This window comes from Festucalex cinctus, chromosome 17 (assembly GCF_051991245.1).
Source record: "Festucalex cinctus isolate MCC-2025b chromosome 17, RoL_Fcin_1.0, whole genome shotgun sequence".
NCBI lineage: Eukaryota > Metazoa > Chordata > Actinopteri > Syngnathiformes > Syngnathidae > Festucalex > Festucalex cinctus.
In genome coordinates, this window is record NC_135427.1 from 1267110 (window position 1) to 1281779 (window position 14670).

At 37.7% G+C, this 14670-nt stretch overlaps 2 protein-coding genes across 2 annotated transcripts; one reads left to right on the forward strand and one right to left on the reverse strand.

The window, feature by feature from the left end:
- Nucleotides 1–615: 615 nt before the first annotated feature.
- Nucleotides 616–7601, forward strand: dnajb12b (DnaJ heat shock protein family (Hsp40) member B12b). Its single transcript, XM_077502155.1, has 9 exons — nt 616–874; nt 1390–1567; nt 1673–1818; nt 4087–4254; nt 4325–4395; nt 5530–5639; nt 5736–5908; nt 6006–6159; nt 6994–7601. The coding sequence occupies exons 1-8, from the start codon at nt 742–744 to the stop codon at nt 6125–6127; spliced, it is 1101 nt and encodes a 366-aa protein (XP_077358281.1). The 5' UTR covers nt 616–741; the 3' UTR covers nt 6128–6159; nt 6994–7601.
- A 1972-nt stretch (nt 7602–9573) lies between these two features.
- ddit4 (DNA-damage-inducible transcript 4) lies at nt 9574–12513 on the reverse strand. Its single transcript, XM_077503621.1, has 3 exons — nt 12349–12513; nt 11551–11713; nt 9574–10349 (listed from the first exon to the last, which is right to left on the reverse strand). Exons 2-3 carry the CDS (start codon nt 11708–11710, stop codon nt 9874–9876), a joined length of 636 nt encoding a protein of 211 aa, XP_077359747.1. The 5' UTR covers nt 11711–11713; nt 12349–12513; the 3' UTR covers nt 9574–9873.
- Between the last annotated feature and the right edge of the window lie 2157 nt (nt 12514–14670).

Here is a 14670-nt window from a genome sequence, read left to right on the forward strand (position 1 = left end):
ATATATATATATATATATATATATATATATATATATATATATATATATATATATATATATATATATATATATATATATATATATATATATATATATATATATATATATATATCTGAACTCATATCCTTAACTCTGTAGATAGTGTAAAAAAAAAAAAAAAAAAAAGATAAAATAAAAATAAATAAATAAATACATTCCAATAAAAACAACACAAATAATGAATAATATACAATGGGTAGAATAAAATAAAACATTGACCTCAAAGTATGAAAGATTTATTCGGGCCACACTGAAAAAAACACTATATAATAGTACCAGGTATAAGATTTTAGAGATATAGTTTAGAGATAAAAAATAAAATTAAAAAAAGTCATATTTTCAAGACCGTATTATCCGTTTATATAAATATTTGTGTATTTTAGAGATTGAAGTGGTATTATTACAAGACCCAATATATTTTCGAGGAACCAAATGTGACAGTGATGCAGCGCTGTCTTTGACATACATTTTTTTTAAAGGGGTGATGTGTCTCCCTCTAGTGGCCAACTTAATCCACTACAGCATTCCTCACTAACGTTGCTAACACATTTCTTGCAGTCTCCTGTTATATTTTGGAGGCTTGCTAAAAAAAAAAAAAAGACCTCCACTCAACTGCTTTTGCCGGCATCAGCATCCGCATGACGTCAGCGCACCTCTTTACCGACTTCCGGTCCCGCCGCTAGCCCACCGAGGTCCACCGCCATGGAGGTGAACCGGGATGAGGCGGAGCGGTGCATCGACATCGCCGCCGCGGCACTGGGCAGCGAGCAGCCGGACAAGGCGAGGAGGTTCCTGGAGAAGGCCCAGAGGCTCTTCCCCACCGAGAAGGCGAGGGGTTAGTCGAACCCGGCAGCACTTGAACGCATCACCTGCTTTTTGCTTGCATGGATGTCTGCGCACATACAGTATGCTGTACAGTATGGAAGGGATGGGGGGGTCACTCCAAGCTAAACTGGCCCAAGACGTTTTCACAACCAAGAATCACTTAAATGCATGTTTTAAAATCAATTAATTCAAAATTAATACTTGGACCAGAAGCCATTTTGGACAGTTCAAATGGAACAAAAACAGCAGTGGGATATGGACGTTTATCCTGTTTACGAAAAAAAGATGGCTTAAAACCGACGATATGTGCCATATAGTGGTAAGCAATGTACCTATACATTTATGTAAACAATAAATCTACTATTCCTTACCTATGCAATACCCAAAGAGGCCACAAGGTGGCGCCAAAACCCTGTCTAACAGAATACTCGTCAATTTCTACTGTTTTTGTTATGTGGAGAACATCAATGGGGAAAATGGACAAAAACTGTCCACATAAGTTATTGTTTATTATTTGTCCTTTAGTGCTGCTTGAGCTCATCTCCAAGAACGGCTTCACACCCAGACAAGGCGCACACGCGGACTTGAATGGAGACCCAGGACCTCGACTACGACAGAAACAAAGTGACGGCAGCAAACCTGAAGAGAAACCCTCAGATACCTCAAAGTCCTACACCGCAGAGCAGGTGGATGCTGTGCGAAGGTAACGAGAGTAGCAATAGCATAAATTCAGCAAACAGGTTCACTTTTACACCACCGCAAACTGCAAGCACAATAACAAATGCACTTTTTTTGTTTGTTGTTACAGGATCAAGCAATGCAAAGATTTCTACGAGATCCTCAGCGTGCAGAAGGACGCCTCCGAGGATGAGCTCAAACGATCTTACCGGAAGCTGGCGTTAAAATTCCACCCGGATAAGAATCACGCTCCTGGTGCTACGGAGGCATTTAAAGGTAACCTATGTGCTTTGTCCTCACTTATTAAGACAATTTAACTCATTGACTGCCATTGACGGTAAAAGACGTCAAATAATGGATTTTTGCTGGGCTGGCAGTGAATGTGTTAAACACAATGTGGCAATATATTTTGTGATTATATTGCAGCATCCTTTTTCCTTTTTTTTTTTTTTTTTTTTTTTACCTTTTAAGGCAAATTTTGCTTAAAAATCTGTCAATTTTGGTTACATCTCATCTTAACTCATTGACTGCCATTGACGGAAAAAGACGTCAAATAATGGATTTTTGCTGGGCTGGCAGTGAATGTGTTAAACACAATGTGGCAATATATTTTGTAAGGGTGTCACGATTTCGATTTTTTATCGAAATCGATCGAAATTACGTCACGATTTCGAGCATCGAAATAGAAGAGAGGACACACGATTCGATGCCGTCGTCCAGTCGTCCAATCCGAGTGTCGCGCTGGCACAGTCCTCCAATCAGAGTGTCGCGCTGGCGCATTCAAACTGAAGTACCATTATACGGGCACCAGCCGACACAAACACACACATACATACTAGGGGAGCGGAGCCGGCGGCGGGCCCGAGCCGCCAGCCGTAACAACGGGAAACACGACAAACATGACGGGACATTTACGCAGGCATCACAAAGATTTAGATTTATCAAATTCAACTAGAAGTGGGAAAACAACGGTCCAACCAACTATTTCATCCTCATTTACAGTGAAACTTCCACACACTTCAGCTCGCGCGAAACGCCAGATCCATAGGTCTATTTATAGCAGCAGACCTGCAGCCTTGGAAAACGCTGGATTCAAACATTTAATTAGTGTACTTGAACCACGCTACAGTATGCCCAGCAACTGTAAATGTTGGGATATAGTTTGTTCAGGCTGTATTTGTTCCATGACTTTGGATACAATATATTTTTTGTTGTTGTTGCACATTGCACATTATTTTAAGAGGAACGCACAGCACACTGTTGTAACCAAAAACAGTCAATAGATGGCAGGCACCCACTGTGACTTTTTGTTTTTGTTTTTTTATTTTTTATTTTACACTTCAGTAAGAACAAGACGGTTAACTTTATATTGTAAATAAATTCTTTGAATTTGATCATTCCTGCCTAATGTCAATTATCATATATTACATAAATTTACACAAAAATAATATGGAAATTGCATCACCTATATGTAGCCGATCTTTTGAAATAAGATTTACTGTGCAATGAATAGAACCAATGATCATAGACTAGCCTTAGCCTACAGAAGCATATGCCTCTGTGTTATAAAGTGGGGGAGCGGAAAAAAAAAAAAAAAAAAAAAAAAAAAATCGAAAAAAAAATCGAATCGTGACCCCAAAATCGAAATTTAAATCGAATCGTGGAGTTGGCGAATCGTGACACCCCTAATATTTTGTGATTATATTGCAGCATCCTTTTTCCTTTTTTTTTTTTTTTTTTTTTTTTTTTTTACCTTTTAAGGCAAATTTTGCTTAAAAATCTGTCAATTTTGGTTACATCTCATCTTAACTCATTGACTGCCATTGACGGAAAAAGACGTCAAATAATGGATTTTTGCTGGGCTGGCAGTGAATGTGTTAAACACAATGTGGCAATATATTTTGTGATTATATTGCAGCATCCTTTTTCCTTTTTTTTTTTTTTTTTTTTTTTTTACCTTTTAAGGCAAATTTTGCTTAAAAATCTGTCAATTTTGGTTACATCTCATCTTAACTCATTGACTGCCATTGACGGAAAAAGACGTCAAATAATGGATTTTTGCTGGGCTGGCAGTGAATGTGTTAAACACAATGTGGCAATATATTTTGTGATTATATTGCAGCATCCTTTTTCCTTTTTTTTTTTTTTTTTTTTTTTACCTTTTAAGGCAAATTTTGCTTAAAAATCTGTCAATTTTGGTTACATCTCATCTTAACTCATTGACTGCCATTGACGGAAAAAGACGTCAAATAATGGATTTTTGCTGGGCTGGCGGTGAATGTGTTAAACACAATGTGGCAATATATTTTGTGATTATATTGCAGCATCCTTTTTCCTTTTTTTTTTTTTTTTTTTTTTTTTTTTTTTTTTTTTTTTTACCTTTTAAGGCAAATTTTGCTTAAAAATCTGTCAATTTTGGTTACATCTCATCTTAACTCATTGACTGCCATTGACGGAAAAAGACGTCAAATAATGGATTTTTGCTGGGCTGGCAGTGAATGTGTTAACTGTTTTTTGTTTTTTTGTTTTTTTTTTAATGAACAGCCATCGGGAACGCATACGCCGTGCTGAGCAACACCAGCAAAAGACGACAGTACGACGCGTGCGGCGAGGAGCGGCGGCATCCTTCCAGACAGGCGGATGCCAACTTCGATGCCGATATTTCCCCTGAGGACCTCTTCAACATGTTCTTCGGAGGAGGTTACCCAGCGAGTGCGTCTCACCTCTATCAACATTCAACTGTCATTTACTGAGCCATTATTCAGCTTGTTGTGTTATTTAGGTAGTAACCACGCGTACACAAACGGGAGGATGCGTCAGCAGAGGCCGCAGAGAAGAGAGCGACCACGAGACGTGAGTATTGTCACGCTTTAGCCAGCAGATGGCGCCATTGAGTCGAGTTTGTTTTCCCAATGTCAACGTTTTTACCATGAACCTGTACAGTGGGGAATATTAAGCGCTTTAGAGGGACCATATAAAAATAAATATTTTAATATAGTTTTACTCTTCCCACATGCTTTAAAGACTTTTAAATCTATTTAAAATACATTTAAATTTATATACAAAAAAGAAGAAAAAAATGGTTAAAAGTAATACACTTAGGGCTGCTCGATTGTGGGAAAAATAATAATCACAATTATTTTCGCAGTAATTAAAATCACGATTATTCATACGATTATTTATTTTTTTGGTCCAAAACAAGAAAAATGTTTAAAAAAAAAATGTTAAGACCAATTTAAGAACACTATACTTATGTAACTTCCTTTTGGACCAAACACAACATATAATATTTATTTATTTATAATTTTATTTAATTAATTATTTATTTATTTATTTATTTATTTATTTATTTTGGCAAAAACTTGGAGTAGAGCATGTACACTGTGCAGTAGGAGGATCGTGTATTTTTTGTACAAAACAAGAAAATGTTTAAACATAAAAAAATTAATAAAATAAAAAATATTAAGACAAAAAATAAAATTCTAACATTATAGTTATGCAAGTTACTTTTGAATTAAGCAAAATGTATTAAATTAGCTATTTTTAAATTAAAAAAAAAAAGATGCTTGTGTAGAAGTAAAAACTCCAAAATTAGTGTTAATAATCTATTAATAATAATAATAATAGTAATAATTAGTATTAATAATCTATTAATAATAACCAATCACAGCTCAGCTTGTGAATGTCACATGACCAAACCTAGAAAACAGGTGAGCTGTGATTGGTTACCTGAGCCCTTGTGATGTCATTTTCAGTCGACAACAATTTGCAAAATGTGTTTTTTAAAGGTACTTGTACGTGAAAAATAATGAAAGTATCAAATTAATTATAGACAAAATATTAACTTTTTATTCCTATAATGGGCTAAATAAATGAAGTATCCCTTTAATAAAGGAAGAAGTTAAAGAATATATGCCTTAACATGATGCTTTTCAGCCCTAATTTACATGCTGATTTCGGAGATAATCTTGTTTTTGTTATCCTCAGGGGGGCCTCGCTCTTTTCGTGCAGGTCATGCCTATCCTCATCCTGGTCATCGTGTCGGCTCTCAGCCAAATCATGGTTAAAAGCCCCGCCTACAGCCTCAGCTATCGCCCGTGAGTTCAAAAAATAAACCAAAAAAATACAACAACTCCGTTTGACTTCCTCCAAGTCATCACAGTGTATCTCGCGACCACTTTTTGACGTGGCAGGTCGGCAGGCCACACGCAGAAGAGGCTGACGGAGAACCTGAAGGTGGCGTACTACGTGGCCGAGCACTTCCCCAGAGACGTCAACGACGGGAATCTCAAACGCTTGGAGCAGGCGGTGGAGGACGATTACATCTCCACCCTGCGAAACAACTGCTGGAAGGAGAAACAGCAAAGTACGAAATGAACTCATCACTAGACCAAAGACTTTCACGCTTTCTATCGTATACAGTATTGAATGTTTTGTATTCTCTCTCTCTCTCGCTTGTGCAGAGGAAGGCATGCTGTACCGAGCACGCTATTTCGGTGACACGGATCTGTACCAAAGGGCTCAGAGGGCTCGGACGCCGAGCTGCGCCAAACTGTCCGAGATCACCGCATCCTTACACGGCTGAAGCTGGCCTTGCCGCTTTCCTTATTTTCACAAGTAAGCAAAGAAACCTTTGTTATCCAAATGAAAACTGCAGTGGACCCAGAATTGAACCCTGTGGAACACCTTTTTTCCCCACATTTGTTTTTTGTTTTTTACTAATTTTGATTCTTTTACCACATAAGAACAAGATGGATAACATTTTTAACTCATTTGCTCCTCAAAACGTATAAATATGTTCTATTTTAAATATTACCATGGTCCCAAAAACCTATTATTTTTTGTTTTGTTTTTTATGCTAGAGCATACAGAAGGCTTTGATGCAGCCTCTGAACTGAAGAGGAAGCTTAAAGCAATGGTAGTTATTACAAAAACGGCCAGCAGGTAGCAGCAGAGTATAAGAGATCAACATAATGAATAATGATGAAACGTTGCTATATTCTAATGCTAATTGCTGCAAAACATAAACAGATAGAAATATACTTTGTTTTCCTGATAAAAAAAAGAGTCTCTAATCTTTCTTTGGGTATGTTTCATGTTTTTATAGCAATTGTACACAATATTCTGTGTGGCTTGCAACATCTGTCAAAATCCAGTAAAACTGCCGGGTTGAGTAATAAAATGAATTTATTATGTTTTTAAATGTCTACAGTACCTACGTACTTTTGGCCCACCCTTATATCATAACATTACCGCACAGTAATTGTAATGTTAAACACGCTAAAGCGGGAAGGCGGGGCTTAATTACGTAGAAACACAAGCCACAGCAAGAGGAGTAATAAATGCCGACTGAATGATTGATTGATGATTGGTTTATTGAACAAAAAAAGACAACAAATACTGATAATTATTATCTGTGTATATTTATGATTTATTTTTTGTGCCTTCTAGACTGAGCTGGCTGTAAATAGACGAACTTACCTCCCGAAGACAACGTGACAAAAGCAGCTCCTGCTAAACTGGTTTAAAGTGACGAAGCATTGAGATAAGAAGTAAGGATTAGTTCCAGGGCACCAAACTGGATTTCGTAAGCCTGCGTGTGGCACGGGACTTCTTTATTGGGGCATTTAATCCACGAGAACGTTTGGGCGTTCGGCTTCAGCTGCACCTCGGAAAACAACCCTTTTAAATCTATGCAGAAATCATGTGCAAACACACTCGTGTAATTGTCCGTCGCCTCACAAATGTCGTCATTGAAGTGTTGTCAACACAATTAGATTGATAGTTTTGTGTGGGTTTTTAATGAGTTGCAGATTGTCGAACCACAACCCCGAAACCACAAACCAAGCTTAACCCTAACCAGTACTTTTATCCGTACCCCCTAACCTTAAAGAGATACTTTACTTATTTAGCCTTTTTTTGGCAGTCAAATATTAACTCATTCCAACCCAAATACGTGTAAATACCTTTTTAATACTTTGTCCTTCACTCCCAAAAACGTATTTACACGTTTTTGGGTTGGAATGAGTTAATATTTTACCTATAATAAATTTGATGCTTTCATTATTTTTCACGTACAATTAGTACCTTTAAAAACACATTTTGCAACTTGCTGTCGACTGCAAATGACATCACCAGGGAACAGGTAACCAATCACAGCTCAGCTTGTGAATGTCACATGACCAAACCTAGAAAACAGGTGAGCTGTGATTGGTTACCTGAGCCCTGGTGATGTCATTTTCAGTCGACAGCAAGTTGCAAAATGTGTTTTTAAAGGTACTAATTGTACGTAAAAAATAATGAAAGTGTCAAATTAATTACAAACAAAACATTAGCTTTTTATTGCTATAATGGGCTAAATAAGTGAAGTATCCCTTTAAATGGCACCCTGTGCAAGGTCACCCACTTTCTTCTCGCATCTGCTTGACAGAAAGCAATTCCAGAAGACAAAAAAATTCCCACATACAAAATTCCCCATACAAACGATGTACATTTCGCGATGCCAATTGATATCTTTTTTTTTTTTTTGCATTTTTTTTGTGGTGAGTCCATCCATCCAAAACTTATAGAGCTTTACTTTAGCAACAATCAAATCTTTTCACTCTTTCCATTTTGTGTGCAATAAAACAATATGGCCGTCACCAAGGCCCGACTGTTCACAAAAATAGCGGCTTGTTTATCAGCCGCTGTCAATCATTAAACGTCGATCGAAAATTCCTATAACTGCACCTTTATCCAGGTTGGCATCTTCCTTTGCCCATGTGCCACCACTCAACAAATGGAGTGAAAATCTTTCACGTGTATCACTGACTATTTACTCATTCTGCGAAAAAGGTCGTTCAAACAAGTATATTGGCGGCACGAGACTTTTGCACAATACTTCCTTGTTATTAATATGCTCCTGATTATTTATATTACTGTAATTATCAACAACGCTTGCATCTCTTCCCGCCATGTTTTTACTGTGCGATATGGGGAGAAAAAATAAATAAATAAAAAGTGGAAATGCTCAACAAAGACGTGACCGCTTTGTGTTTCGGAACTGAACAAACACGACTTTAAAGCAAAGCGCCCTGTCAGCACTTTTTCAAGGCCGCAGCTGGGATCGCTGCTCCCCGCACGTTCACGTTATTTGGCCGATGTGCCGCATGTGCTTGGCAGGAAGTGCAGTGTCATGTTCTCAAAAAGGCCTTCCTCCTTTTTTTTTTCTTTGTTTTTTTTTTTGGTGTGTACGTATGTGTGTCGCCGGGCAGACTTCAGCAACATTCTCTCCTCCTATGGTTGCGGAACACGTCAAATTCATGCAAACTAGCAACATGTTACTTTTTTTTTTTTTTTTTTCCACTTTCTAGATGCATGCGACACAGGTCAAATTCCAACTCGAAATTATATATATATATATATATGTATGTACAGAGAGAGAGAAAAATTCGTCACTTTGTTTAAAGGGCACTCCCAAATATTTTTAAAAATTAAATATAGATTAGATATAATTTAACTCTATATTCTTTAGTTTTTCCTTAATGTCAATTCTGATTACAAAAAGTTTGTTTAAAATTATTTAAGCATACAATTAAACACTTATTTTATCTGCATTTTAAATACATTTATTTGTATGATATTGTTATGAAGTAAAAACTAAATTATGGATGCAAACATGTTTAATTTTTTTAAAAATATTTTTGAGTGCTTTATAAAAGGAATTACTAAGAAAAATGTTTGGATTTATTTTTTATTTTTTTTCATTTCAATAAAAGTCTTAATGATGATGAAGGATTTTTACTGGGTTTTCATTTTTAGTATTTTTATTTTATTTCAGAGCGTAAACTATAAATTAATTTTAAATGACATCACCATAACATAATTCCTGCTTTACTTGAAAATTATTATATATATTATTTTTTTATTTTTCAGGTCGTTTTTTTTGTCTACATATTGTCTGAATCTTTACCTGAAATTATTATTTTTAATGTACACCATTAGACTCTTGCTCTAAAACCACCAAGACAGCAAAAACAACAAGGACTCAACTTGTTAAAAAAATAATTTATTTTTCGCGACTGTGAAAATACAAAAAGCAAAACAAAATGTGCAAACAAAGTGCAATGTCATATGAGTATTTGAATATCAAATAAATAAGCGTCCACATGGTATGGAATGACGTTTGACTAGAAGCTGTTATGCTAAATGATTTTTTTTTTTTTTTTTTTTTTTTTTTTTTGTTTTTAACTGTAGCTGCCATTGGGGCGGTTTCCATAGAAACTGAGGTCCACGTTTGCGAATGTTTCACTTGTACCATAGTGACATCCTAGAAGGTTACACTTGTCGTCTTCAGCATTCCTCGATCAGCAGCTCCTCGGAACAGTAAAGTTTCTTCTTGATGACGCGGAATCCCGTGCTCAGCTTGATGGCTCGCCTTCCCGCCGCCGGCACTTTGGAACTAAAAAGTCCTTGGATCTTGGGCCACAGCCCGCCGGATTCCATCCTCAGCACCAGAGTCAGCTGGAAGGTGGGCACCAGGTAGGGGTCCGCCGACAGCTGCGCCACGCTCTCGCACTGAGGCCCCCGCTCCACGCACAGGTCCACCAGGGCGCCGCGCAGGCCGCACGGCTCGCTGGCCGCCAGGTGCAGGAGCTCGCACCCGATGCGCTCCAGGAGCCGGTCGGGGATGAGGAGCTTGGCGCAGCGCAGGGCGCACGCCGAGTCCTTGGCCTCGCGCAGGCTCCGCTCGATCAGCTCCACCACTTCTTTCAAGATGGCCTCCTCCGTGGGGTCGTAGAAGAGGTCCTCCTCGGACACGTCGGACGCTGTTGGGATCAGAAAGGTGAGGCAGGTGTCAGCTTGGCTTGTAAGTTGTGGCCGACAGCAGTTCCTTATATTTTATATTTACATTTGTAACATTTTTGACATGTTCATAAACGGCTTAAAGTGCATCATTTATTTATCCCATCCTCTGACTGGCTAGTTGGAGCAAAATTTGTTACAGACTAAAACTTTATTGAAGAAAACTGAAGTTTCCGACGCTGTGAAAGTACCCTGAATGCACCATTTTGCTTGCATAGTATTAGCAACTAGCAAGTGTGTAGCGTGTGTTATTCTGTTGTCCCTAAGCTTCCTTTAAGTTTTTTTTTTTAATCACGCCGCAGTTAGAGTTAACTGTAAAACTAAATACACAACGTTAAGAATTACATCAACTGTATATTTAAATACAAAACATGCTTCGTTTTTAAAACATTGCTAGCCGAACACTAACAGGAAGTTAGCAAATGCTAACCGGAAGTTAGCATCGACTTTGGGAGTATTTTTCCTTCAAATAACGAATATCCACACACAAATCTTGTGGAAACACACACCCACAGATGAGATAACATTACGCAAAGGCACAAATTATTCCCAATGACTGAAAAACGAGTTATTTTAACAGAAGTCAACACAACTTTCTTCTGTACTCATTTTAAGTGTGTACGCCATGGATGCACGGCACCACACTGCCCCCAAGAGGCCAGAACGCACAGGAACATTCAGTATTCGTTCTTACTGCTTTTTCAGTCGCTATTATTTTAGTTTATTCTATTCTTATTTTGATATTGTCCTTTCAAGTTATATAACATTATAAAGTTGCTATTTCAAGGATTCAAAGACATTCTTCTCTCAAAATTCAAGTTTTTTTGTTTTGTTTTAACAACACATTTCAACAAAAGGAATTTGGGAAGGGGTTGATTTTATGAATTATATATATATATATATATATATATATATATATATATATATATATATATATATATATATATATATATATATATTAAAATAATGGGTAATCAGTATTTTTTTTTCCTGACAATAATCGGTATTGACCTAAAAAAATAATAATAATAATAATAATAATAATAATTGCTAATCGGTCTGGCCCTAAGTTTGACTAGCAAAACACCTCTGTAGCAATCTACATGCACTCATACCTAACAATTTAAGAGGTGGATAAGATCGCTTGAATTCCCTTTTACCCACCTGATTCCGAGAGGTCGCTCCTGCTGCCGTTGTTGGACCTGGACTCCATACTGTCGGTCAGCCGTTGCACCAGGTTGCTCCAAGACAGCCTCCTAGGACTGCTGTCCACCGGAGACGGGGGCGAGCTGCCAGTTTGCACGTTTGAGGCACTCGAATGCATCGCCTGCGTCGAAGAAAAAGCCGAGAAAAACAATGTTGAATTTGCAGAAGGGCTAACAAAGGAAACTTGAGTACAAAGAATGTCATTTTTCTATTGGCGGAATATTTTAGTTATTTTTCATGGCAAATATAACATGCAAACAAAATAAACATTTGTTGCAGTAATGATGAATTATCATTACACAATTTAATTTCCCCTTCTCCCCATGACATTTCTGGAGCTTCATACCCCCCCCCCCCCCCACCCCCCAACAGGCTCTTTGGAAAGTCACTCTGCAGTCGCTGTACATTTTTTTTAACAGCAGTCTAGAAGAGCTACAATGTATTAGACTAAAATCTAAAATCTAAGCACTGTAAAAAAAAAAAAAAAAAAAAAAAAAAAAACGAGAGAGAGGGCAAAAAAAAAAACTACATTGGACATTTTTCACCATTTTCTACAAATAAATACTCTGAATTATACTATTTAGAATTTAGTTGTCAGTAATTTCAACAAACGAAATAATACAGAACAAAATCAGAGACACTGATAACTGGTCTTAATGTTTTTTTACAGAGTTGTACATTACAAAAAAAAATTAGGAACGTGCACAGTGACTTTGCGTATACAGTGTAATCAAATTTCAATATCAAAGTCCTTACCTTCAACGAATGTCAGTTATTCGGAGCTTTATTGTCTGCAAAAAGCAACCATCGGACAACTTCCTTGTCCTCTTCTGTACTCGTCAACCAGCTGTCGAAAAGCTCTGCAGCTCCGGCTTGCGCCGCAACAATGTTTTTATAGTAGCCCTCAAGCCACGCCCACTCCCCCCGGCCTGCTAGCCAATCAAAAAGAAGAGCCAAGTCAGACACGCCCCCGAGCTCGATCTTGCCTGGTAACACGCCAGCAGTGAACAAAAAAATGAAGAAAAAACAAGGGGGCTTAGTGTTGAATAGCAGACCCCCGCTGCTGTGGAAATGTACAGGGACTTGCCTGGGCTTGTTGGGAACATATTGGGGTGGGGGGGGGATGTTTATATCCAACAGTGGGGGACATAAATGTCTAGCAATCGCTTTCCGATTGAGCTGGGAGCGTATACTGTATGGCTGCAAAGGCATGACATCACCTGTTTTGCTCCTAAAGCATTACATCACTTTTTTTTTTTTTCTGCTGCAGAGCCTGGAAAACAACACTGCAGCAGCAGCATCTCCGTCAAATGGCAATAAAACGCTCTATTTGAACAAATATGCACGACATAACATATTTGTGTTCATGATGCACATGAACATAGATACTATATTCTGTAACATTCATTTTTATATCGCTCTATTTGTTCAATTGAGATTAAAAAAAAAAAAGTGCTGTATATAAAAGCATTAAGAGATGGTTTAAAGTTGCATAATTTTACACTCCACTTAGTGGTGGGAAATATCTAAGTACAGATTTGTTACTGTACTAAAGTACATTTTGGTCTATAGTTTTTTTTTGTTTCTCTATGCGCCACACTTGTCAGATTAGTAAAACAAGCCTCTCCATTCAATAGCATGAGAAAGTGTTTCCAAACTTTTGACTGAGTGTATATTTATTATTGTAAGCCACTAACATTATGCACAGTTTGAAAATTAACAATGAGATTACATTCAGGGGGGGGGGAAAGTGAAAAGATTAGCATGTTTTGCACATAACGGCTAAATAAAAATCATACAAGTATTTCTTTTGATGATTGTTTTGGTGTATTTGTATGTTGTTATTGCTTGTATATATAGTGTATCCTGTTTTTCTATAATGCATGCATTTACATGTCATTATTTTAGGGTCTGTCAAGCATCAATGCCGCTAACTTGGCTAGGTAGCTAACTAAATGATGTAATCAAATATGCTACGTAACTAAGTTATCTATCTATCTATCTATCTATCTATCTATCTATCTATCTATCTATCTATCTATCTATCTATCTATCTATCTATCGTTACCCACCTATTTAGCTAGCTAGCTAGCTAGCTAGCAAATAGATATCTACCCACCCATTTAGCTAGCTAGCTTGGTTTACAAATTATCTATCTATCTATCTATCTATCTATCTATCTATCTATCTATCTATCTATCTATCTATCTATCTATCTATCTATCTATCTATCTATCTATCTATCTATCTATCTATCATTACCCACCTATTTAGCTAGCTAGCTAGCTAGCAAATAGATATCTACCCACCCATTTAGCTAGCTAGCTTGGGTTACAAATTATCTATCTATCTATCTATCTATCTATCTATCTATCTGTCTATCTGTCTATCTGTCTATCTGTCTGTCTGTCTGTCTGTCTGTCTGTCTGTCTGTCTGTCTGTCTGTCTGTCTGTCTGTCTGTCTGTCTGTCCGTCTGTCCGTCTGTCTGTCTGTCTGTCTGTCTGTCCGTCCGTCCGTCCGTCTGTCTATCTATCTATCTATCAATCTGTCTGTCTGTCTGTCTGTCTTACAATACAAACAGGATGTTCTATGTTAATGTGTACCAATGTCATTGCATCAGCCATCAGCTGACGAGTAAAAAACAAAACATGTTTTTCTGCCTCTCAATGCCTTCAAGATGACACTAGCAGCTGATTTGTTTGTTATGTGTGGTGCACAGGGCAGCATGGTGGTCAAGTGGTTTGCATGTCTGCCTCACATTTTTGAGGTTTGGGTTTCAAGTCCCGTATGCTCTCCCCCCCATACATTCGCTTCCTCCCACATTCCGAAAATATGCATGTTGGGGTCACTGAAGACTTGAGGTCGGTGCCAGAATGCTTGTCTATACGTGCCCTGCGATTTGACTTGCGACCAGTCCAGGGTCAGTTGCGATCGGGTAGATGGAAGTTGTGCATGCGGGGTGTTCGGTTGCAAAAGAGGAAGTTGTTCATGTGTGAAGAAGTTGGGAGCTGAATTTCAGTGGTTAGAGTACACGTGAGTGGGAGTGGCTGTCTAAACAAGACAAACACCACAAAGTA

Excerpts from the sequence above, each read along its gene's own strand:
- ddit4 (XM_077503621.1), bottom strand. The coding sequence starts at position 11,710 with ATGCATTCGAGTGCCTCAAACGTGCAAACTGGCAGCTCGCCCCCGTCT. Across the intron at positions 10,350-11,550 it reads GAGCGACCTCTCGGAATCAG|CGTCCGACGTGTCCGAGGAG; the intron begins GTGGGTAAAAGG and ends TGATCCCAACAG.
- dnajb12b (XM_077502155.1), top strand. The coding sequence starts at position 742 with ATGGAGGTGAACCGGGATGAGGCGGAGCGGTGCATCGACATCGCCGCC. Across the intron at positions 1,568-1,672 it reads CAGGTGGATGCTGTGCGAAG|GATCAAGCAATGCAAAGATT; the intron begins GTAACGAGAGTA and ends TTGTTGTTACAG. Across the intron at positions 1,819-4,086 it reads TGCTACGGAGGCATTTAAAG|CCATCGGGAACGCATACGCC; the intron begins GTAACCTATGTG and ends TTTAATGAACAG.